General features: G+C 47.8%; 1 protein-coding gene across 3 annotated transcripts in view; it reads right to left on the minus strand.

Moving 5' to 3' along the window:
* Positions 1-26,402, minus strand: part of ABC1 (ABC transporter 1) — a 126,117-nt gene that overhangs the window by 86,298 nt on the left and 13,417 nt on the right. For all 3 annotated transcript variants that reach the window (XM_086797962.1, XM_086797960.1, XM_086797963.1), the window contains exons 2-3: positions 11,111-11,336; positions 9,097-9,249 (exon numbers count right to left, since the gene is read on the minus strand). In XM_086797962.1, the coding sequence (XP_086654088.1) occupies positions 9,097-9,249; positions 11,111-11,336 (379 nt within the window). The remainder of the gene's footprint in view (positions 1-9,096; positions 9,250-11,110; positions 11,337-26,402) is intronic.

Genomic DNA, 26,402 nt, shown 5'->3' on the forward strand with positions numbered 1-26,402 from the left:
GCCCTCAGGCGCAGCAGATTTGGCTGCGGATGCTGCGTATTCTGGCCCCCCTCTCTCCAGAGGGTATGTATACGTGGAGTGCCGCTACTTGGTCGACTTCGTCAGGGCCTGCTATGGGCTATGAGACAGAGCAGGACATCCAGGCCATCAGATTCATTAGGGGCCAGCCTCGCCTTGTTCCTTCACCGGATTTCTCGTCCGCCAGCTGGACACAGGAGAGGGATCTACGATGGGAGCTCCTCAGCAGCCTCACCATCTGGTTCACCTGGAGGGCCCGGTGTTTCAGGGCCTTTGAGAGGAGACTGGAGCCACCAGCAGAGACTGTTCGGGGGATTTGGCAGGAGTTGATCCACACCCTACGAGGACAGTATGACCGCATCCGGGGCGACTCGGATGAGGCGATCTTGTGGCGCCAGACCTTTCACACCACCTGGCACAGCGGCCCCTTCTATACCCTACACGCGGGGTCCCCCCGTTGGCACTACAGGCCACCTGTTTGGCTTTTCCCCCCTCCTATTGTATGATATAGCCCCTCAGTTCTTTGTACTGATACTTGTACTTTTCAGCACCTAGGGAGAGTCTCCCTGGCTGCCTTGCTTTGTTCTCTGCTCTGTTTTTCTTGAGAGCAGGAGAGGATCTTTTGTAGCCCTACGGGCGTTTTTATATAACTAATGAAAGGATCTTTTCTCGGAAAAAAAAATATCTTAATACTTAAATATTGGAGTAAACATGAAAAAAAGAGTGAAAAGTTGTGTGTTGTTTGCACACAAGGCCTTGTTAAATAGGGCCTAAAGAGGTACAAATGAAAAGGCACATCCCTGATGAAAGGGTGTGACTCTTGAATGAATAGTTATGTCCTTTGCACGTAGAGATGTGTCCTTTAATCAATAGATGTGTCCCTTTGAAGAAATGTGTCCTTTGGTGATGACCCATGTGACAGGTTGTGACCCTTCACTGGTGTCCCTTCAATGATTAAGAGTAATTAAGGATAATTAAGGGTAATGAAGAGAGATTAAGTCACAATCGTGACAGGCAACCTAGGGTGAGGACATCCGTTGGATGGTAAAGCTGAGATCGGAAAAAACCACTCGCCCATCCACAATGGCATCAAGCTCTAAAGACATCACTAAAGAAGAAGAACCATTCGAAGAAACGCTTCCGCAAAAAGAAGATGAAGACAACAAAAAGCTAAGGAGCAGATACGGCAACTCCAGATTCAACTCGAAAGAGTGCGGATGGAAAAAAAAAAACTGGCAGAATTGCAAGCAACCTTGGCCCAACAGGAGACCCAAAGAACAAAGTTCCTCAATGGAACAATGGTGTCGATGGATGACTGGAAAAGACGAGCGAGACCGTGAAGCAAGACTAGCCGAACAGCTAGCAAAGAAAGCCAAATGCAAGGCCAAAGAGAAGCGATTGCAGGCAAAGCTCCAAGCGAACGCAAACCACGAGCAACAAGCCCGAGAAGACTTGAGGGACCAGTTCTAATAGACACTTTGGACTCTGGTAACTTCTTTCCACCCTTGTCAATCCTCCACAACTGTCATGTGCAAAGAGTGTATCTACAGTGTGCAACACACACACAAGATTAGCTTCGAGGCTTGGGGAAACTTGGAGCTAGGCAAGCTGATTGGCAAGCTGGGCTAGGGATAGACTGACGGGCGGGCACCCAAGTATGGACGGACGGGCGCCCAAGTGTGGACGCCCGATGACCGACCAAGACGCCCGGTGACCGACCAAGCGCCTATAAAAGGGTGGCCAAGGTTCGTCTGTTGTTCATAGAGTCTCACGAGTCTTTGCGAGAGCTCTACGGTCAGGAGCCTCGATTTAGTGCAGACGTGCACCTGCTTCATGTAGCCGAGGCCGGCAACAGTCTCGAGCATAGTGACCAAGACCAGGAAACAGACCGCGATCAAGCCAGGTAGAGGAAACGAGACCGGGCCAATTAAAGGAAACGGAAATGGTAGGAAACGACATGTGTGCAACTTAATGTGCAAAAAACAAATACTTCAATACGCCGTAGGACTCACATAATTAAACATACACAAAGTATTCATGAAACATTAAAAGAAGTGGACATTTATTTGCTCAATGAGATCTCATTATGTAGTACAGTAAAATACCTCAAGATCATGAGGCTCTACATAAGAGTACAACAAGACAAACTAGAGGGGGATCTCAATGCCAAGGTCTAGATCTAGTAAATCATCTGAAGGAAAAGAACCCACACTGCTAGAACTAGCACCTCTGTCCATGGGTACACTACATTGCTCCTCTACATCTGAAGTACTCTCATCCTCCTCTCATGAATGTTTCCATTCTTCTGGGTTCTCTAAGCGCTCTAGAAGCCGCAAATTTGCACTAACAAAAACCAAATCATCGGTTTTTCCAATGCCAAGACGGTTTCGCTTTTTTGAAGCAATGTGACTGAACGAGCTCCAAAGCTGCTCTAGGCAAGAAGAACTCACAGCTTGGCTCAAGATCTTGATGGCCACCTCCTGTAACTTCGGAACATCGGCCTCATAATCCTCCCACCACACACAGGGATCGAGATCGGTGGTCAACCGATCCGCCAACGCATTTGCTTTACCAAATCTTTTCTTGCAAGCTCTGTAATCAGCTAGTTGAATCTTGATCAATCTTTGCTTCACAACATCTGGTTGTAGTCTCTCCAAGACAATGTCCCATCCATCCATGACCTCATCATCTAAGAATTGGTTGCCTAGCTGAAAGTGAGGGTCAACAACAAAGGCTGTAGGAGAGTGATAGCCATCCCATCTATCCTGACATAAGGACCTCAACTCCTCATACTGTATTGGATTTGGCTCAATCTCCTTAAATTTCTCCACCATCTTGTCCATGGACTCGTATATCTGGCCAATGCATGGCTGAAGTGCATCACACATCCTCAACAAGTGGATGATGGGCTTTCCCAAAGCCACTATGCATCTCAACTGCTCCCACCAAAGAGGATCGCAGACGCAAGAAGCTAATGCCTTGCCTACAATTGTGCCTGATAATGCATGCCTCTCATACTCGTCACTGACGAACAACTGCTTCACAGCACTAGAGCACTTCTCGATGGACTCCAACATAAGAAAGTTATAGGCAAATCGAGTGTCAGAGTACTTGCACAAGTCCCTATGAGATTTCTTTCTAAACTCTAAGAGCAAGAAAGTGTGCTTGTGAATGAATGTGACTATGTCCTGGGCCTAGTCTATGATTTTTTCAATCCACTCTAGCTTTCCAATGTCTTTGAGAAGGTTGTTAAGACAATGAGCTATGCACATGGAGAAGGTTATATGTGGGTACCTCTCAGAAAGCAACCTACCAACTGCCTTATTGGCATTCTCTCCATCTGCTACAAACTGGATTACCTTCTCTGCACCCACCATCTCAACAACTGCTGACAACTCCTGGAAGAGTACGTTTGCAGACTTCCCAGTAGCCGATGCGTCGTGCGAGGAGATGAAGTATGGTTGCCCCGTAGAGTAGGCAACAACACCATGAATAGAGCGAGACCTGGTGTCGCTCCAGCCATCAGCAATTAGCGTGATGCTGTTTCTATCCCATGAGGATCGCACGATCCCAGTAGCAGCTGCAACAGCTTCCCTCTCCTTCACCAAGAGGGTGGTCCTCAATGCCTCTAGTGATGGAGTGTAAGTGGGCCCAAACTCTGTGATCCTCCGCACCATCTCCTTGAAGTAGCAACTGCGTGCGGCGTTGAAAGCTATTGCGTCATGATAGAAGAACCGCGCAACGCTCGCATCGACTTCCTCTTTCTTCTTCAGGTCCCAACGGTTGGGAAGTGTGCTCTGTCTCGATCGAATACTTCCTCTTCCCCCTACTGCTAATGGTGCCGGTCCAAATGGACTAGCAATGGGGCCAAAAAAGGAAGGCATGCCACCCATGGAGGATCTACTGCTGCCAACACTCGGTACTTGGGTGCTTTGTGAACCACCACATATGAGCTAGGGTCATACGAGCTAGGGTCAATCGCAACGCCGGGTCTCCTAGCCGATGCCTGTGTACGAGTCGCATCGTCTTTGCAACAAAGCTCCTCCCTTCGAGCGTCGTTGATGCCCAAGCAGAATGTTATCTCATGCCCTAGGATATGAAGCAAATGTGCGGGAATTCGAGTAGCGCTCCCAGTCTTACTACCATGGCAATATTTGCATTTCCAGTGTGGCGACTACCCCATGTTCGATACCCACTTTCGGCCTGAACCTCATCCCACCAAGACCACTCTGACGGTTTGGGCCTCTTCGAGCTGGACCCTGCCTGAGCGCTTGAGGCCATGGAAGATGGAGACTGCAGTGAAGGAGTAACCATGTTCAGCCAAAGTGATTGACAATTTAAAGAAAAAAAAGTTGAAAATTTTCAAGAGAAAGGAGAAGACATATAGGATGACTCAAAAAAATTGCTTCTATTAAAATGATGAACATTTCAAAGCGGGGAGTTCCAAAAGAAGGTCTTCAAATTTCAAAGTGCATAAGGAGGCACTTCCTCTAGTTTTGCCACATTGGGTCGTGGCTCGGGATTGGGGACCTCTTCTATAGTGGAAGAAGGAGAAGGTTGGCTTGGCTGGTAGTTCCGCCACATGGGAGTTTTTCTCCTACGAACACGTGGTAGACGTCCACAATATAAACCCGGAGTTAATGTAATGGGCGGGCACCGACATCGTTTGGCACGCAAGCGAATTGCATTTGGTAAGGTCAATGATGTTTTGAGCGGCAAAGGACATTGGCAGTGGGTGGTCTCGATATATTGTCTTTCGGCGACGCACGAACGACATCGACATGGGATGTCATTGAAGATTTCAGCCATAGAGTTACTATTTTTCAAAATATTTAAGCAATTAAGCAAAAACTTGTAATTAGACAAATGGATTTGATTTTTAAAGTAAATGCATGAGAAAAAAATAAAGCAAGTGTATGAAAATTTTGTCACACATTGCTTGGAATGAATAGAAAGTGCCTCCCCCGCTTCCGCAAGGCACTAATGCCTCCCTCGCTTATGCCAATGCGAAAATGCCTCCCCCACTTCCGCCAATGGGCGAGAGAGAGAGTATGTGTGTGTGTGTGTGTGTGTGTGTGTGTGTGTGTGTGTGTGTGTAATGAAATGAAATGAAATGTTATATTAACGTCTTCAAAAGGCCATAATGACCTATGAGACCAAAAGTTACATCATGGTGGATCTGAGAGAGAGAGAGAGAGAGAGAGAGTGTCTGTGTGTGTGTGTGAGAGAGAGAGAAAGAAAGAAAGAAAGATATATTAAGCGTCTACTAAAGACCCAATGGGCCTATGAGACCAAAGTGATACAATAATGTCCATGGCATATCTCATCATGGAATGGAAAATAAAACAGAAAGAAAACATAAATATAGCTATCTCACTGGGGTGATACAAAACTGTCCATGGAAACTCGTCATGGAATACTAAGAACATAAAAACATGGGAGCAACATCAGCTCCGAGTAGATGGTATACCACTCTCCAAAATGTCAAGCATGGGGCTAACGAGTATGGCCGAGAGGTACCCCTCAGCTATGTCACGTGGAAAGGTAGCTCGATGGCGGCGGAGCATGTCTTGGATCTGGAGCTGATGAGGTGATCGTGGCCAAGGGGGGGGGGGGGGGGGTCGAGGGCGTCGGGCACGCTCGAGTGAAGAGGCTCGGTCCAAGGTAACTCCTCTCGGGCGAGGTAAGTCCAAAGCAACTCGTGGAGGGTCCACAAGATCCACTATGTCGGTGTCCTCCACCTCCTAGGTCCGGAAGAAACTGGTGATGGGGAGGGAGGGGGCGGGGTGGCTGGGGCTTGTGTCTCAAGAAGGTGTCCCTGTGTCTGCGGAGCTCAAGCAGGTAGAGGCCCAGGCAACGCTGGTCCTGGAAGTCAATGATCCTAGAGAGTGGACCGAATCCCTCACGAAATAGACACTGAAACCTCCTACGGATCTCATAGTATATTGGGCAGCGGCATATGTAATGCTCCTCCGTCTCAACCTCTCTGTGGCATAGTCGGCAGATCCTCTCCTCTCAGGGTGTCCGTATGAGCTTCCCGGCTCTGAAGATGCGCTCAGCTCTACCTGTCTCCACTCCGAGGCGGCGGGAAGAAACCTGTATCTGGCCAATCGCAATCCGCATGGCATGGGACATGTGAACACTCAAGTAGCCCGGCTGCTAGATGAATCCATCCTCAATGAGTGTGAGGAAGTGGTCTTTGTAAAAGTGCATCTTCATGGGGAGCTCCGAGGGTGTGATCCATGTGCAATGTGTGTAGAGGCTAAGAAGATCTGACCGGATAACCCGATTGGTATCCTTGTGAGACAGCCGGAAAAAAGGGGAGTCCAAACTGTACTGAAGGGGGGGTAGGCGGTCCATGCAGAGCCCATATACTGAGAACCAAGTGGAAACTAGTGCATACCATACTCCAGAGTGCCCCTCAAGTGCTAGCTGTCTGGAGGACTCCAGGGCAAGCCTCGGGTACCTGTGGGGATCCATGTGACTGATGCGATGGACATATGTGACTGTCTGGAAGAGTGCCTCCACTACCATCGGGGCTGCAGCAAACTCTGCCTGGATAATCTGGTGTGGGACTGATGGTTTGCTACAGATCATATGGGAGAACCTCATGACCTAGGGCCTCTCAACTCGCTGCCAATCCTCATCGGATAAATCCGGCCCCCAGAAAGCTACTCCATACATCAAGCCTGGTGTGACGAGGGTGTCAAAAAGCCAGCCCTTCATCTTGGGCTCCTAGAAATGTGCCTAGAAGCACTGCCGCTCAAGTAAGCTCAAGGCTGCATATCCCCGCGTCACTCTGGCATGTGTTGCGGGAAGCATGGTAAAGCGTGGGCCACTGAAAGTGACACCAAGGTAGACATAGGATGAGACAATCTCCACAAGTTCCCCTCTATATGTGAAGCGCAATCTGGATGTGACGGGGCGAGAGGTATTGAAGACCATTACCTTGGTTTTACCAAGGTTAACAGAGAAGTCCCGCTGAGTGCAAAAGTCGTGTAAGGCATCCAACTCTCTGAAGCCCTTCGGCTGAGTCTAAGAGGAGGACGATGTCATCTGCATAAAGTAGTACGGGGATCAATATGCCTGCCAATGTAGGACCAGCCCGCCTAATCCATCAATGAATCTCGAGATCTCATCAATGTAGAGGCCGAAAAGAGTGGGTGATAGAGGGCAGCCCTGTTTCACCCCAATAGTGCTGGAAATCTCCTGTGATGTACCTCCTGGGGCTCTCACTCGTCCGGTGACGGACTCATAGAGGGCGATGATGCTCCAAACCATGTCAGATGGGACTCCGATCTCCTGTAGATGGTGTAAGAGGCAGGCTCGGGGTACAGTATCAAAAGCTTTGCGGAAATCCACAAAGCAGCAGTAAATCCTCTAATGTCGTGCTCTACCCTCCTCGATGATGGCACGGACGGTGAAGATGTGGTCAAGGGTAGAGTAGCTCCTCCGAAAGCCAGCCTGTCCTGAGGCTCTACATCCCTGGCTCTCTACAAATGAACTGAGCTCCGCCTCTAGCACTGATCCATAGAGTTTGGCCAATGTGTGGCCAATCATGATCATCCTGTAGTTATTGGGATAAAGTGGATCTCCGGCTTCAAGGATGGGGGTGATGGTGATGGCGTTGGAGGACCAAGAGGGTGGAAATCCTTCACAAAGGACTCTATTGAACATGTACGCTAGTAGGGGCGCTAGGGTATCATGGGCATGCGAGATGTACTCGGCAGTGAGTCCCTCATGATCTTGGGCTCACCCATTGCATAGTCTACGAATGGCCTTGAGGACCATGCCCTTTGTGAAGAAGGTGGAGGTGGCGGGGGTCTGGTGGTGGGGGTAGGGGTGGCTGATGGGGGATATGATAGAGGGAGCGTGCATAGGAGTGCCATGCGTCCGGGCAGGTGATAGGTGCGGGATGGTGATGTTCTCGGAGTTTCAAGGTTGCTAAGGTGTTTCTCAAGCTTCCAAGAGTGTTTCCGGGTGCTAATCACTCTCCTACACACTCCCAATGACTGAAATTCAGCAAAACAGCTCTCTTTATTGCTGTAATTTCTGGTCTTTTTTGCTGAAAACCCTAATTTCAGCTCTTCTTTCTCAAGTTGAATCGTAGGGGAAGCTTTCCCAAGATTCCCTTCATCCTCTTGAAGACCTTTGCCACGAAGAAATGCGACAAATCGAATATCTCATCACCATAGTAACAAGAAACGGCGTTTCTGCCCCCTGGAAACGGTTCGGGCGTTTCCGAAAAAGGCAGGCCGGCGGAAACGCCGTTTCCGTGCATTATTTTTTTTCAGGTTTAACGGGGGGGGGGGCCGCGTGCGTTTTTTCCATTTCGCTCTCCTTTCCTGCGCTTCTTCAAACCTTGCGCCTATCACCACAAAGGGCCAAGGCTCAAGGCCAAGGCCCCAGGGCCTGTACTCTGCAGGCAGCCTGCTCTCCAGTCTCACAGGTGGCTGCCGAGCAGCCCATTCTTCAAGGCTTCAAGGGCCAAGGCTCAAGCCCAACTTCCAAGCCTCCAAGGGCAAGTGTTCTCGAGGGTAATTGCTTTCAACTTCAAGTCTCACTATGCCTGCAGATCCCTATTGGCAGTATGCAACAAAAGGGGATGGATATGTCGGAGGTGGGGGTTCCTGCAAGTGGAAATGTAATTTTTGTGGATATGAAAAAACAGGTTCAGTGACCCGGGTAAAAGACCATTTGGGGCATGTCCCAGGCAGAGATGTCGCTTTATGTCAAAATGTGCCGCCCGATGTGAAAACACCCGTAATCAGGCCTTAGACCCTGATATATTTTTGGAAATGATACAGAATAGGGAGCCGTCCTTCATAAATGGTTTTAATCAATGTGAGCAAGACCCACAAGGAGGAAATGGACTAGAAAAAGAAGTATAGAGACCAAAAATATCTCTGAACATGTCAGATCATTTCAAAAAGAAAAAACTCGACGTTGAATGATTCATTAACATAAACGGAAACATTATCGGCATCAAGGTTCACACTTTTCTTTTAAAAACTCAACAAACCTTGAAAGAAAAAACTCATTAATATTTGAAAAAGATAAATGCACGCAAATTTTTACCTGGCCAATGCTTGCAGCTGCCATTGGTTCATCATCAAAACTGCTCAATCTGGACTGCCAATCTGCCCCTAATTCGCTTGTTATAACTCGGTGTAGTTGCCGCTTTGGCATTACATCTGCACCTTGCCTGACCATTTCAAGGGCAGCAAGTACCTACCATATGACCAAATCTCAGAAAGCTTGACCAAAACCTGACCCAGAAAAAGACCCTTTAAACCTTCACATGTGCACACACGTACGAGGCTCAGCACTCCCCCTCAAATAAACACCGTACTGCCCATCAATATAATTTTCAATACTCCCCCTTAGTGATGGGTATCTCTGCTGGCACTTGTGCATGCCTACCCAGGACCCCTATATTCCGAGTCACATCAGCTACGTGGGTTTTCTAGCCTCTCCCGGAACTTCGTCCACCCTCACGACAACAGGCAAATCTTACATTTTAAGAGAGAACATGACCGAAACATGAGGTAGGCGTCATACCCTCACAGCTTACTCGCTTATGGCAAGTCCGAGAGCCCACTAGCTCTCTGCACACATCACTGCACATGATTACAACCATTTTGGACTCAATGCAGAAGAGAACTCTTTGTAGACACCGATAACAAAGCAAACCAAAGTAGATATATATACAACGAATCTATCACAAACAAGCCAACAATCTGTGATACAGCTTGTAACCCATCCATGTGCGTAACAATCTTCCTTACATCATCAAAAGAAGAGGATGCTCTGGCCACCCTTTAATCAACTGTTAAAACTCAAGTGGTGAACGTTCCGGATACGATTTCTATGCTCCTCAGCACATAACTTCGATTTTTTGTTTCAGCCTCTTTCTCCAACAAAGCATGTGCTAGAATTCAATGCTCTACCTCCAGGATACCTCCCACTATTTCTCATTCCTTATCAAGAGAAGAAGATGCTCTGTGCGCCCTATGGTCAACTGTAAAAGTCCACCCGGTTGGGTATGACCACTGTGTACAATAGTGCTGATTTCTCTTTTTATCCTGATCCGGACACACTCTCTCCTTCTTCTGTCCTGCCACTCCTCAGCACATACGATTTCCATTTTCTTGTTTCAGCCTCTTTCTCCAACAAAACAAATGCTAGAATCAGATGCTCTACCCACCAGGATACCTTCAACTATTCTCAATCATAAGACTCTCATTAGGAGGAGAAGACACTGCCAAATCAGGAAGCAAATTCTGGATCCGTTGCCAAAAACTCTTGATTCTTGTCTATGTTAGTATATCCAGAGTTTAACTGTACTGGTGAAAGGCTTGTATACCATTCTATGACCCAAGTTAACTATAAATGTTCAAGCTTTCTTGAAGACCCAAACTCTGGAATCAACTTCTCCTCCCTTCTTGTTCACCACTTTGCTCAAAACAAGAGGACACATACTAGCTCGCCAACACACATGCAAATGTTAACAAAGACATTGTGTACTGGGCATGATAATTCTGCAGATGGGTGTGTGCAAACGAACACATTGTGTACTGGGCATGATAATTCCGCAGATGGGTGTATGCACACACATGCAGGAGAGCATATATCTCCAATGCTTTCAACACACTGCAACACATGATTGATATTTCCCTGGGGGAGCTGGTCAGATGAAAGTCTCTTCACAAATCTTTTGTCACTAGCTAGGTAGCTTCAGCCTGATCAGTAGCAAGCACCATAAGAGATTGCCAACAAACAGCCACAACATGCGACTTCAAAAGATGAGGTCAAAGATTGAAACTGAACGTTCTTCAAGGAAATTTAAAAGGTGAAAAAGAAGCACGTACACAACACTCAAGACCAATGCACCACCACCATAAAGCAAAAGCATTCCAAAAACCACACGCACATACTTAGATACACTTCAGGCCAAAAAAAAGGGTCACAAGGATGTCGAGAATTCAAAGGAGTTGGGGTCCGGCCATTCAAAAATTGCAATGCATAGTATGATGGTGCAACCAAAATATTAAAAGAACACAATCGTATGTCCAAAAAGAAATTTTCTTACTTGGGGTGGCAATAACGATTCATCTTGGATACTCAACATTTGACCAAGTTTTAAGGCTGCACCACGCATTCTACACAAACCAAGGGCCAGACGCTCTGCATTTTGCTCCGTCATGAAAGGTGACAAAGCATATTGTCCCCCATCTGAACTACCTTGTCCTCCCCACAATCTTTTTGCTGATTCCTGCAGAGTCCCAAGTGCAAGCCCTGCTCCTAGCCTTGCAAACCTGCAAAACCCAATAAGGCAAAGCAGCAAATGAAGTAAAGCATGTGCTTATCTCCTATGAATTTCCATTACACACCTCACTCAGAGAGAATCTCAAATACAAAATCCAAAGAGCCTGGGTGTTAAAGTTCACACTTGATCTGATCCAAACAAAAACGGTCAAAAGGGACCAGAAGTTGCCTTGATTTCTGTCACTATGCTTTATAAGTTACATGATGGTTTTGTACCATGGGACTCATGGATGGTGTTGGGTTATAATATGGTTTCATAGCCGGGACCCAACCATGGAATTATTATGGGTTATATCGCGATTTTACACCCAAGACCCAAGGAACATCTTTTTGGGCTATATGACAGTCGTACCTGGGACCCAAGGCTAAGTACAAGCAACAAGAACGGGAAATTTTCCGGTGCAACGTGCATATTTGGAAGTGTGTGCACGCGCACTAGTGTGTGTGTGTGTGTGTGTGTGTGTGTGTGTGTGAGAGAGAGAGAGAGAGAGAGAGAGATCTGCCTGCGCAGCACTGCCTACTACCTGCCACCCTCTGCCACTTCTGCAGTGCCAGCTCCTAGCATCCTTCGCTGTATCTGCAGCGCTGGTTGCCCTCCTCTCGTCTGCTGCCTCTGCAGCGTCGACTGTCTTGCCTCCTCCCACCAGTTGCTGTCTCTGCAGTCTTGCGTGCCTACCGCCTGCTCCCTCTCCTGCTGCTTGTAAATCTTCCATTTGTCATCTGGGTGCGACTGTGTGTGCGCGCACGTGCACCCTTTCTCTTTGTCTTTCCTATTCCTTCTATGTTAAATAATTTGCCTGCTTTTCTCTTATTTCTTGCTTTGCTCCCCTCTCCTCCTCTGTGTGTCTGTCTTCTTGTTTTTTGTGCCTCTTGTATCTTCCACATGTGTTTCTCCTCTCTTTCTTCATGGCCTAATCTGTAGCTACTTACCATAGAAGGGAATTGTCTCTTGATCCCAAATGCATACAATTGAATTCTGATTCGCAACCTTTCCATTGTGACAATCCCGAACTGCAACAGTTTTGAGACACTCTTCAAGAAGGCTTTCCAGACATCCGACAAGCATGGGACGCGCCTATGACGGATTTTCGTTTGAAAATCCATGTTCATGTACTCTTCGACCCCAATACGAGAGTATCTCAAAAAGCGAGTCCTTTTTTTTCATGGTAAAATGCCTTCTGCGGCAAATGTTGGCCAATGGATGAAAACCATGCTTGGTGGATGTTTTGTGGAAGGGGTTTACTCTGTAGTGAGAGGCTTCTATGAGGTCATTCTCACTGAATCCAAGCATAAATAAATGCTATTGGAAAAGTCGCCCTTGTTCTTTGGACAAAAAATGGTGCATGTGTACCCTTGGTCGCCCACCAAGGACAATCAGAATTTTATCAAACACAGGTGCTCTATATAGGGTGAAGTGGTGGATCTCTTAGTTTATATGCACCCTACACTGCCTTTTCTAGCTAAATCATTGGGGCTGAATCATTGGGTAAGGTTGTATGCCCTCCCACATCTTCCGGCATTATTAACAGATTCTGTATCCTTTGGGATACACACAAACAAACCCCTGACAGGGTTGCAATGGATTGTCACATGCATCCCGCACTTGGATGCCACGTAGACATATCTGTTCAGAAGGTGCAGGACCTGGGATGGAAAACCGGTCCCATGTGAGCCCAATCCAGGACAAGTCGGCCAGGGTTCCATCCTGGTCGTCCGAGGTCAAGTGTGCATTGTCTTGCACATGAGTCCAAGGTCAGGTGTGCATTGTCTTGCACATGAAACAGTGCCAGTCCGCGCTATGAGTCTCCCTCTTGAATGATGTCAGTGAGTCTGTGTATCTGGTAAGATACTAGATGCCGGATCACTGTGTAGACAGTAGGGTTTGCATTTAGGAAAAGGGGCCAGCCCATAGGGCTACCCCAAGAACTCGTGGGCATGGGGAAAGTGTAAGACAACCCCCATAAGGGCTAGGAAGGCCCAGGCTGTACCCAACAGCCATGGGTAGGTCATGGGAGGGCTGTAGGACAGCCCTAGGGGCTTTGCAAGGGTAGCCGACTGGTTATCCAGCCCTAGGAGGGCTGTAGGGCAAGTGTGGGGCAGCCCATACAGGCTGCCCAGCCTCCAGGATGTCAGGCGCACAGTGCCCAACCTCTTTTTCCCATGCGCCTAGGTGCCCAGTCACATATTCAATCATGCGCAGCATTTATTAGGCTGTGCGCTGTATTTTCTCAGTCGTGGAGCATATTTGAGACAGTCGACTGCTTTTTAGCCAACCGATTGCTGTCCAAAAGGGGTATAAATACCCAGCCCACAAATCATTCCATTCATCTCATCATTTGCCAAGTGCTGAAGCTAAAGCAAGGGCCAAGACAGCCTAGATCAAGCTAACGTAGAAGGGGTGAAGGATTGAAGGTCAAGGGCAGAGATTCATCTCAGCCAAGAAGGTTCAGTTAGTCTTTTATTTCAGTATTTTACATCATTCTAATAAAAGCAAATACATATTTCGTGGTGGGGGCCTTACAAAGGGTATTCGGGACCCAATATTGTGTCCCCTTCTCCCTCTCTCTCTCTCTATTTTTCTGCACATCTATATTCAGTTTTGTGCTTTAATTTCGTCGCGACAAGTGTGCTGATTTCTGAGCATTGAAGTTACCAATCTCCCCCGAAGCTTCCGCATGTTACATGGATATTGAAATGCAAGGGATTCCGACACAAGAAGTTTTATTTAAGCTTAAATGGGAGAATTTTGTAGGTTCTTGCTTTACTTGCAAAAAGTTTGGACATATGCAATCAGAATGTCCTTCGCTTTAATTGCGACCGTTTGTTGCGGCCATGCCCTCTCCTCAAACTGCTCCTATGCCATATGTGCAAACTCAATAGGGCAAGAATGTATATCATTCACAGCATGTAGGTCTGGATAAAGGAAAAGCAAAAGTTGCCTCGCCAGGTTCTCATGTGATGAATGTGAAAGATAAAGACAAACCTGACTCTGATACATGGCACACTCCCAAAAAAACAATATCTTCTAGACAAAGACCCCTAATCTCTCATAACTCGATGGAAGAAGCTTCTACATCTGCTTCACCTACCCTGTGCCAAACACTTCACGCAATATTACAGGAGTAGGAAGGATGTGGGCAGCAGTAGTCAAAGGTGATTCTTCGTTTGCTCATGATGCAGAGAATTCTATGCACAAAAATATGGCTGATTTTCAAACTGCAGAACATCCTCTGCATGGTGACTTGACCAGCCAAGCTGCCATGCAAGTTGAGGTGTAGCCTCTGCATCGCTCGCATTGTATGTTTTACTTACAATATGAAATGCCTCTATGATGTGAATAAGCTGCTTTGATCATATGTAAATATTATGCATCCCCATGTCATAGTTTTGCTGGAAGACAAGGAGTCTTTTGTGGATATCAAATCTTCTGGCCAGGATCTCAATTTTTTTTTAGTACCCTCAGGCCTCATAATGATTAAGCATGATTTACAGCCTGTATTAGCCCACAATGATCCAAACGACCGTTAGCTTGTGGTACAATGAACTCTATGAATTTGCGAGTGTTTATGCTTCGAAAACTTCAACATATAGAGCTGAGATGTGGCGCTCCTTACGTGCATACCCATGTATTTCAAATGCTTTCATCCCAAGGGATTTTAATAATTCCCCTAACTTTCATGATAACACCTCTCATCGCTCTCATATGATGTCCTCTAAAAGGCAAGATTGGATGCTCACAATGACTTCTTTGGATGCATGCGCAGCATTTATCAGGATTTTTGGAGCATTTAATGCTGAATTTACTCAGTCGTGGGATTTGTCTGGACGACATACTCATATTTTCAGCTACAGTTGAGCAGCATGACATTGATGTGGAGAAAGTCCTTAAGTTGCTGGAAAGCAACGAGCTCTATGTCAATGAAAAGAAGTCAGAATTTTATCTGTTCCAGGTGCATTACTTGGGATATATAATTAGTGCTGAAGGCATTCAACTTGATCCGGCTAAAGAGGCCGAGATTGTTAACTGGGAAGTACCTCAAACAGCTTATGACATTAGATCATTTGTGGGTATATGCCAGGCATATTCCACCCACATCGACAAGTTTTCTGATCTCTCGACAGATCTCACCAATCTGCTAAAGGGAGTGAAAACAAGAAGGCAAAAGATTTGAATGACTCCACGAGCGTTGGAGGCATTCCAGAACCTCAAGGTGGCTTTGTCAGAAGCGCCTTGTTTAGCCCTTGCCTCATGGGACGAACCATTTCAAGTGATCACCGATGCGAGTAACATCGCAATCGGAGGTGTATTGCAATAGAATGGTCATCCAGTAGCTTACATGTCTCGTAAGTTACTGCCAGCTGAGAAGAACTACTCAGTCTATGATCGAGAACTCCTAACAGTAATACAGGCCTTGAAACATTGGAAACATTTCCTATATGGCCGTGAATTCGAGGTTCGCACTGACCATCAGGCATTGCACTGGATTCAGACGATGCCGAGTGCACAGTGGAGTGATCGACAACACCGCTAGAGTCAGATATTCCAGCAATTCGGTGGTATGATTGAGTACCTTCCAGGAAAGGCCAATCCAGTGGCTGATACTTTGAGCAGGAAGGGACAAGTATCTACGATTCAGACCACTAGACTTGACCTTGTTGGTACAGGACTAGAGGACATGAAGCACACGTACGCGGATTCCGAGAAATTCGATACTTAGTGGGAACAGGCATTGGATGCCACAGGACCATGCCATTTTCTGATACGCGATGGTTGGCTTTTCTACAAAGGCCGACTATGTGTCATGAAGTCATTCCGGGCAGCTCTTCTCCATGATACCCATGACACCATTACAGGTGGTCACAGGGCCATGAATTCGACTCTGGAGAAATTAGAACGGCAATACTATTGGTCAAAGATGAGGCGTGATGTGTTTACATATGTACAACGCTGTGACATTTGTCAAAAGGTGAAAGCTGTTGTTACAGCCCTTGCCAATTCCGAAGGGTCCTTTCCAGGACATTTCGATGGACTTGGTCACAAATCTGCCTCCCAGTCCGAGTAAGCGTAATACGTAGTGCTTAACTATTGTTGATAGGTTTAGCAAATTTGTTATGCTTATTCCTTGCAGGGCCAATGTGACCGCCAAGGCATTGGTACCGGATTGGCGGGATTCCTAGAACCAGTGTCAGACCGAGATGCCAAGTTTACCAGTCATTTTTGGAGAGCATTGTTTGATAATTTTGGTACTAAGCTGAATTTTTCCAGTGCATTCCACCCACAGACAGACGGCCAGACAGAGATATACAACCAGTTGACCTTTGATGTGCTGAAGTGTTATGTCCACGATCAGCAAGGTAAGTGGGAATCGTTTTTGCCTTTAGTTCAAGCTGTTTTGAATGACTCTTTTTCTTCAACTATTGGCTGGACTCCATATGAGGCAACGTTTGGAAGACCTTTCCAGTCGTCGTTAACCAAGATTTCGTCTTCAGTACCGGAGGCAAACAGAGTGACCGAGTCTTACCAGGAGATTTTAGAGTCAGTAAAGGACAGATTGGCTAAAGCGCAAGAGGCCTACACTCGACAGGCCAATAAAGACCGAAGGGATATGAAGTATTCGAAAGGAGATTGGGTTTATCTTCGGATAATGAAGCAAAGATTGAAGCAGGTGGGCAAGCGATGCCCAAAGTTCTCTTTCAGGAGCTTCGGACCTTTTCCCACTCGGAAAAAAGATTAATAAGGTGTCTATGTAGTTAAAGCTACCTCCGAGTTGGACTATGCACGATGTATTTCATGTCAGTTGGTTAAAGCCATATGCAGGTCCACCCCCTTCAGAGGTCAGAGACGAAGCGGAACCAGACATTGTTGATGAAGCAGAAGTAATGGTTCCAAAACAGATCCTTCTGCACCGTTTCAAGCATGGCTCAGGCCAAAGACTACGACAGTTCCTCACAAAGTTTCAGGACCGAGGAACTCATGAAGCGGTATGGCTCGACAAGGAGTTCTTCGAAGACTATCCGGCGTTATTGAACGGATTATTTGGAGGCTATGCAGCTTCCGTCAAGTTAAGCAGAAGGGGATGTCACGTGCATCCCGCACTTGGTTGCCACGTAGACATTTCTGTACAGAAGGTGCAGGACCTGGGATGGTGAACTGGTCCCATGTGAGCCCAATCCGGGACGAGTCAGCCACGGATCCATCTCAGTCGTCCGAGGTCAGGTGTGCATTGTCCTACACATGAGTCCAAGGTCAGATGTGCACTATCCTGCACATGAAACAGTGCCAGTCCGCACTGTGAGTCTCCCTCTAGAATGATGTCAGTGGTTCTGTGTATCTGGTATGGTACCGGATGCCAGATCACTGAGTAGATAGTGGTTAGGACAAGGGGCCAGCCCATAGGGCTACCCCGGGTCTGCGTGTGGGCATGGGAATGGTGTAGAACCACCCCCGTGAGGGCCAGGAAGGCCTAGGCTGAACCCACCAGCCATGGAGGGGCTGTAGGACAGCCCTAGGGCAAAGATAAGGCTATTTCCAGGAGCTTACAGCCTTTATATGGCTGTAGGGCAAGTATGGGGCAGCCCATACAGGCTGCCCAGCCCTTGGATTGTGGGCAAAAGATGTGTCCAACCAATCAGAAGCAAGCGCCTGATGACCAGCCAGCCAGGAAGAGATGCGCAGAATTTATGGGAATTTTTCCAGCATTTAATGCGATTTTTCAGCATTAAATGCTGAATTTCCAATCGTGGGACATTTCTGGGCTGGCCGACTGCTCTTGATGGGGTAGTATAAATAGAAGTGCCCATAATCCCAATCAATCATCTCATTATTCACCAAGTGCTCAAGCAAATCAAGGGCTAGACAAGCCAAGGGACTTGCTAAGCAAAGGGGTGGAGAACTGAAGGTCAAGGGCAAGATTTTCCAGCCAAGAAAAGGTCCAAGATTGCTGTATTTTCTTTCAGTTTTTCTCCTCATTCTAATAAAGCAAATACACCATCCGTGGTGGGGGCCCTAGAGAGGGTAATTGGGACCCAATACTGTATCCTCTCCATCTCTCCCTCTCTCTCTCTAATTCCTGCACTTCTCCTTTCAAGTTTGTGCGTTAATTTCCGTCGCGAAAAGAGTGCTGAATTCTGAGTTTTGAAGTTACCGATCTTTCTCCAAAGCTTCTGCATATTACATATATACCTAGATGAATCCAGGAACATGCCCAAATTCACCTTATAAAAAAGTGCAATTTACAACTTCATGGTAGTCATCCACAAGACAATAAACCATCAACTCCATCATGCATAGTATGGACTATAGATACTACGACACCCCCACTAACGTCATCAGTGCCCAATAGTGGGTGTAGAACTTGGATATGTTCCCACACACAAACACCCCACACACACACATAAGAGCATACATTCATACAACGGTCTGTGTACTAAGTTTCTGTTAGAGCTCTGGAGATACAAGGCAGACTCAGCCATAATGAAGCCTAGCACTAAGGATCATAACAAATAGAAAGAATTATTACAACAAAAAGGTAGTTCATAGGGCATATGCACCACGAAAGATAGAAAGAATTAACATAATATCAACTTGCGGAAATTATTGTCCAAAAAACAGCTTTGTGAAGCCATATCAGATTAATGCCCGTCATATATTAATGCTTGTGAATAGAATAAAAGGTGTCCTCCATAGTCACAAGGGATGGGGGACGGTGACGGGGACGGGACGGGGGACGGCCATAAGTAGGGAACGGGGACGGGGGAGGGAACGGCACTCAAAAAATACTTTTTTTTTTAAATTTTCTACTCTGCACTTATTCTACTTTGGAAGCACATCAAAATGAGCACAAATTTACACTAAAATGCTAAGATTTTGAGTCATATTAATAATTAAGTAGATACAAAATGAGTCATGACTCAAGAGTCAGGACTCAGGAGCCTTAAGGAGGCAAAATACAAGGACGGACTCAAATGAGTCAATGACAAAAAAGTGTTGAAGTCTGAAGACTAGAGGCTAGAGGCTAGAGCTAAGTAGTAAGGCCCATGAATCATGATCCATGAATGATCATCCACGTGAAGTGCTCGCCTCATGGTCATGGGTAGCTTGTGCGGCTGCCAAAGAAGCATCAAGCTCATCCTCAGTCTCATCCTCACTGGCATGCTGCTCTTGCACCTCATCCTCCCGTTGCTCTTCTTGTTGACTCATCTCCCACTCGGTGAAGGAATCTGCCTTCTTGGTCATGCTCTTGCAAAGCATTCGCAAGTTCGCGCTGACGAAGACAAGGTCATTGGCATGCTCTACCCCGAGTCGGTTCCTCTTCCTAGAGGCAATGTGGCTGTAGGTACTCCAAAGTTGCTCCAAGCAAGAGGAGCTGACGGCCTGGCTAAGTATGCGGATGGCAAGCTGCTGCAGCTCCGGTCCATCTGAACCAAAGTCCTCCCACCATAGAGCAGCACCAACTTTGGAGCGGTCAACCTGTGCATCATGACAGCCATAGGAGCCATGAAACGACCTGTACATCGAAAGCTGGTCCCTGATCTTGCGCCTAACCGATGCATCAGGCACAAGACGATCCAAGATGATCCTCCATCCATCGCTCACCTCCCGGTCGCTCTCCTGCTTGTTGCCTTGGAATTCTGGGTCCACCACATAAGCTACTGCATGCAATGGAGAGTAGTAGGAATTCCACCTTCCTAGACACAAGGCATGGATCTCCTCGTATCTGTCTTCGTCAGGCACGAAGTCTTTTAACTTCTCTATCATGCGATCCATGGCCTCGTAGACCTTGCCTATGCATGGCTGCATAGCGTCTACAATCCTCAACAGGTGGACTATGGGCCTCACCATAGCATCTGTGGTCTTCACACGCTCCCACCAAGAGGCGTCATCCGCCCGTAGCCTACACTCTTGGCCAGTGTTTGTATGGGACTCTTGCATAGCGACAAACTCGTCGCTAAGGAAAAGCCCCCTCAAAGCACCACTACAATCCTTCAACCGGCCCAACATGAGAAAGTTGTAGGCGAACCGGGTGTCGGAATATTTGAGAAGAGAGAGACAGAACCTCTTGTTGAACTCATGCCGAAGTCTTTGGTGGTTGAGGACAAAGGAGACCATGGTGTTGGCCTCCTCAATGAGCAGGCTGATCCATGGTAATGCCCCGATGTCCTTGAGGAGGTTGTTTAGGCAATAAGCCATACAAAAGGACACCGTGACATGTCCATACATACCTTGGAGAATAGCTCCCGCCGCCCTATTGGAAGGCTCCCCATCCGCAACAAAGCCCACTACATGCTCGGGGCCAACGATCTCCATGGTGGTAGCCCACTCCGCCGCAAGCACATCCGCGCTCTTCCCAGTGCCGGATGCATCATGAGATGAGATGAAGTACATCTCTCCACGGGAATATGCAACCATGCCGTGAATACTCCTCTTGCGGGTGTCACTCCATCCATCCACAATGAGGGAGACTCCGTTCCTCTCCCATTGCCGCTTTGTGTTGTCGGCCGCTTGCTCTACAATGCGCTTCTCCTTGTCGAGCAATGTAGTGCGCAAGCTCTCGGATGAGGGGGGCGTATAGGTTGAGCCATACTCCCCAATCTTCTTAACCATTACCTTGAAGTATTCCGACCTATTCAAGAAAGTAATTTACTAATGAGAAGGAGACTAGGATGATGAAAACATGAATGATGAATTGGCAATGATCGATTGCACTTACCTAGCCGCTTGAAAGGCAATGTGGTCGTGGAAGAAGAAGCGGGCCACCGCCATATCCACCTCCTCCTTCAACTTGGGGTTCCAATTCTCCCCAAGTGTAGATTGTCGCCGTGGGCCACGTAATGATTGAGAGGCCGTGGAGATGGAGGGTGCCGGTGTCGTGGATGGAGTAACATTCCGACTTGATGGCGAAGGTGATGGTGTGCATGATCCCGATCCACCACATGACTCCATGGTAGAGGCTTGAGTTCCTCTCCCCATCGTCGCGGGATCCACGGCCACTCGTGGTGTCCTTCTTGTCGCTTCGACCGCTTCATAGACGCTAAGCTTGTCAAGAAGTTCCCGTCTCTTCTCGGGCGTGACATTCGTGCAAAACCTCACCTCATGCCCACTCTCATGCAAGAGGTGGGCTCGCACTTTGTCGGCGCCACCCGTTCGTCGGTACGGGCAAAGCTTGCATACCCATGGCCGAGAACCGCCTCCATGAACGGATGTGGTGTAGTTTACCTCCTCCCACCATGTCCATCCTGTTGTCCTTCTACGAGAAGCCCCGGCACGTGAGGAGGATGCCATGGTTGAAGATGGCTTGCCGCTTGACTCTTGAGCCTTGAGGAGTGAGAGAGAGAGAGAGATAGAGAGAGAGAGAGAGAGAGAGCCTTGAGGAATGAGAGAGAGAGAGAGAGAGAGAGAGAGAGAGAGAGAGAGAGCCTAGAGGCTTGGAAGTTGGAAGACTCAAGAGGCTTGAGGGAGAGGTGAGAGCCTAGGCCCTAGAGCTTGGAACTTGGAAGTTGGAAGAGACTCGAGAGAAGATTCAAGAAGCTTGAGCAATGAGCAATGAACTTGTGTGTGGCAGCTTGTAGCCTTGTAGAGGTGGGCTCTTATATAGATAGGCAAGAGAGAGAGAGGGCCAAGGCCCAACAGCCATAAACGGCTAGTAGAGCCCAAGCCCAACAGCCATAAACGGCTACAATGGCAGGCACGCGGCAGGCAGGCGCAACGGCCAGAAACGGGCGCAGGCGACACAGGCGCAACGGCTATCTGCCGTCCCCGCACAGGTCGTCCCCGACAGCCGTCCCCCGTCCCTGCGCCGTCCCCTGTTTGAAACGCCCGTCAAGGGACGTCCGTCCGTCCCCGTCCCTGCGTCGTCCCGTGTCGGCGTCCCAGCGTTCCTAGGCACCGTCCCCGCCGTCCCCTGTGACTATGGTGTCCTCTCACCAATTGGCCGACCATTTGGTCCATCTCCAGTTTTTGTGTCTCGTTCACTTGAGGCCAGGCCGGTGTCTCATGTGAAGAGGCCAGTATTTTGCTAACATGGACGGGAGCCAGACGGGTGCCACCCGTGTTAGCAGGATGGTGTCGTATGGACAGGAGCCAGACTGGTGCCACCCGTGTATGACCTGGACTGTGTTCAACCCATGGGATTGTCACGCCATGGAAGAGCCAGTATTCGTGCCGTGTTTTGCCTATGGGACTGTCACACCATAGGGAGACTCATGCCTAGAACTGTGTCTTACCTATGGGACTGTCACTCCATAGGAAGACCAGGTTTTTATGTTTTACGTCGTGCCATTTTGTGCCGACAGATATTTTGTACTTGTTCCATGAACGGGAGATATGTCCATGTTACTATTTGCACATGCACACATGTTTTGCATGTTTGAAACTGTTTTCGCATGACATGTATTTTTGTGTTTGCCTGCTTGACGTGTTACTTACTGGGCAGGGACGCCTGCCAGTGAGTCGTGAAGTCTGCTCTGTCTTCTGACAAGTTTTGGTGCATGTGAACAGGTGGTAAGTATATTGAACATGTTAGTTTAATACTTTTATTTCTAACCTTTTGATTTATAAGGTTGTATGTTCACACTCACTTAAAAGTGGGCACCCCCTTCGGGCACCCACTTAGGGGCCAAGGTGGGGAGCCCCACTTAAGTGTGTGTGTGGGTGGGTCACCTACCCACACCCCTTAGAACTGGCCACCCACATGCAAACATGGGGAGCCAGCCCAAATCTAATTGTCAAACTCCACTTTAATTTTTTATATAAAAAAAGCCCTCATCTCCATCGTAAAGAGGCTGGCGTTCATCTTTTCGCTCCTTACAGGTTGCGCCAACTTCTCTCCCTCAAACTGAAGGCGGCGCTCACTGTTAATACAGGCTGCGCATGCTCTTTCTCCTTGAGGCGACTCCATCTGTCTCTCTACAGGTTGCGCCTGCCATAACCAACACGCTGTTTTTTTTCTGCACTTCAGATAGCGAAGGTTGCAGCCAGGCGCCTCTCCATCCTCACAGGCGGCCGCCCACTTCATGCTGCGTTTCTGCTCCCTCCTAGGCGGCTGCATACCTGTACTACCAGGCAGCAACTGTCTGCTGCGCAGACTGCCTATCCTGCAGGCTGCTGTGTGCAGCCAGGTGACTCAGCCAGGCGCCCCTTTCTTCCACACGAAGGCGGCTGCATACCTTAAGGCTGCGGTGCCCTGTTCTATTGTAGGCAAACGTGGGCCATCCTTGTGTTCCTACATCTAGGCGGCTGGCTGCTATGTTTTGTTTTGTTTTGTTTTTGAGCTGGGAGGTTGCAAAGGAATCACCCTCTACCACCATTTGCTCGGGGAAAAAACCCGTTACCACCATGTCGCCATGAGTCCTTTAAGAAGGCCATGAGCACTTCCTTGGACTACCCCCTTGGAAGGGGGTGTGGGTCGGCATCTCAAGAAAGAGATAGTGCAGGCCTTGATCAAGGATCTCACCTGCTAAAAAAGCCCCTTAAACTCTTCTGTCAAGAAGATCACCCAGCGGGTTTCCGAAAAGGAATGCCATACCCATATGGAGGGCGTCGGCTCGAGGGAGGTGTCCCAAACAAAGCAATACCCGGCGGTAGCCCGAATTCCACCAGATATCGAAAACAAGGCTATACCCAGCACCGTGACTACAACAGCTCGGGCTCAGACAACTCACGGGACAGCTCGTTGTAGTACTTAGGTACGGCCACGCGGAGGAAAGCTGCAACGCATTGCGCATAGGCGATCCTCTGTTTCGGGCAAGGGACCACCCAGCCAGGTAGTCTCCTCCCGCGAGCCTCCCCTCCAAGGAGGATGGTTCCGATTTCGCAATCCGACAGGTTCCGGCTGGCTGCTATACTATGCAAACTAGCAGCTGTTTCTCCCTTTCCAATGGACGGTTTAATCTATCCAAACACAACTTCTCCTACGCTTCCTCCTCCACAAGAAGGTGGTTGTGTCCTGCACAACAGGTGGTTGCACTTTCTTTTCCATAGGCGGTGTTTTCTTTCTTCAAGTGGCTACATCTTGGTAATCCACTCGAGTAGCTACACACACGAATACCTCGGGTATTGGTCTACAATCTGCAACCTTCAAGTAAGTGAATTTTCAGATTTAAATAAAGTATTTTGTGATAAATCTGCTAAGCGACTCTCTCTCCACGGCAAAACCCGTTCGGTGCCGGGTAGTCCAAGCTCTATTGGAGAACCTCGGTCCAAGGTGCTGAGATCGGGAGAGCCAGGCGTTGGTACGAGAGCGCCTGTTTGTGCGTGGTCTCCGAACACCAGTGAGGCGCTCTCCGCGGAGTCCAATGAAAGCACAGGACCGTAGAGATTGGACCACGCTAGTGGTCGTTCTGCTTCGAACTTCTACTTCGAACGTCGACTTCGAATCTATTTGTTTGGTACTGTTTTCATATGTACATGGACATCATCTGGTTCTTGGAACCCATGGAGCATTGTATTTGTTAAATACTCCCAATAAATATATCATATATTGAGGGGGGGTTCGGCCCGTTCCGGCCCCATTGCTGGTGTCCATCTTTCCATTTCATTTCATTTCAATTTCAAGTTGTATTAAGTTGTCCATTTAAAATTTGTGGTTTTAAAGTTGTGCTATTACGCGTGTGGGTGTCCAACGGAGTCTTCCCACTTGACGGGATCGGTTTCATTGGTATCAGAGCACGGTTGTTTCCCTCTTTCTAGTGGGGAAACGAACCTGTGTACTGGACACCCCACTTTTAGCACACTTAACCACAATGGACATCCAAGGCAACCCTTTGGAAGTGCCAAATTCGAGGGGTCCATCTAGTGCCTCTCGTGGGTTTGATGCCCTGCGAGGAAGACAAAAGCCCCTTGAAAGGGTAAATGATAGTGAATCAAAGGGTCAACTGTCTCCGGGAAAGACAGTCATGCTTGAACAAGAGCCTGATGCAATGAGGGCTGAAATGGAACATATGAGAAATCTTTTGCAGGCACAAGAGCAAGAGTTAAAGTTTTTGCATGAAGATCCCCATCTGCAAAGTGCCATGGAAGCTAGGAAAGCTGATGCAATGGTAGATGTAACTTTTGAGTCTATGGCACGGGAAGTGGGTAAGAAGCCAAGGGAGTTGGCACTTGCCTATCTCCTCCGCAAAGGTGATATCAAAGAGGGGGACGACGGAGAGCTGAAATTCAGAAATCCACCTCGTTTGAAGCATGGAGATCCCGCATCTCAAAGGCTGAAATCTTTTATGCAAAAGGATGAGGTGACAGTCACCTCTCGACATGCATCTTCTCCGCAAGGCACAAAGCCTGACAGATATATGTATGCTAGTGCTCATGGAGGGCATGAAAGTCACATGCATGCAAGATATGTATCTCATAGTAAGGGTGACAGGTCTGCTTCTAGAAAAATTTTGCCTTCTGAGTTGTCTCATGGAGAGACACTGCCTTATGCAGGTAAGTCACATGCATCTGAGTTTCAAGTTCGTGGAGCACATGCCACCGTGCCTCACGAAATTTCTATGACGGCCCATGGAGCCCATGCAGATAGGGCTGCCCCGTTGGATAAGGGGAAAAGAAAAAGAGAAGACCATGAGCCTCATGCCAGAAAGCTCAAGGAATTCAAAGCAGGTGACAAATCTGTTAAATTTGATGTTTTTCATGGTGAACATGATGCTTCTAAAGTGATAGCATTTGTGGCACAGTTCGACATTGCTTTTAGCGATGAGGACTTTACTGAAAAGTCAAAAGTACGCCATGCTAGCATATTTTTGAAAGGGACTGCTGCTCATTGGTGGATCACTGAAAAGATCACCAAGGATCCTATTAGCCCCTCGAAGGAATTTAAGGATAGATTCTATGCTCAGTTCCTGCCACCAAATGCGGAGATACTTCACTGTACTCCAAGCCTTAATAAACAAATCAGTCTTCGTTGTTGTTCTCCTCCATATCTGCAAGTACTTTTGATGAAGACCCTTAAGATCTTCCACTTTTCGCTGAGTTATGGGGCTGGTTCTGGGCTGAAAACCGCTGCCAAATGCTTTTCAACGAGAGCTGAAGGCTAGAATGGGGGCTAAATGAAAAAAAAGCC

This window comes from Cibotium barometz, chromosome 5, assembly GCF_041138505.1.
Source record: "Cibotium barometz isolate CiBa-2024 chromosome 5, ASM4113850v1, whole genome shotgun sequence".
NCBI classification, from domain to species: domain Eukaryota; kingdom Viridiplantae; phylum Streptophyta; class Polypodiopsida; order Cyatheales; family Cibotiaceae; genus Cibotium; species Cibotium barometz.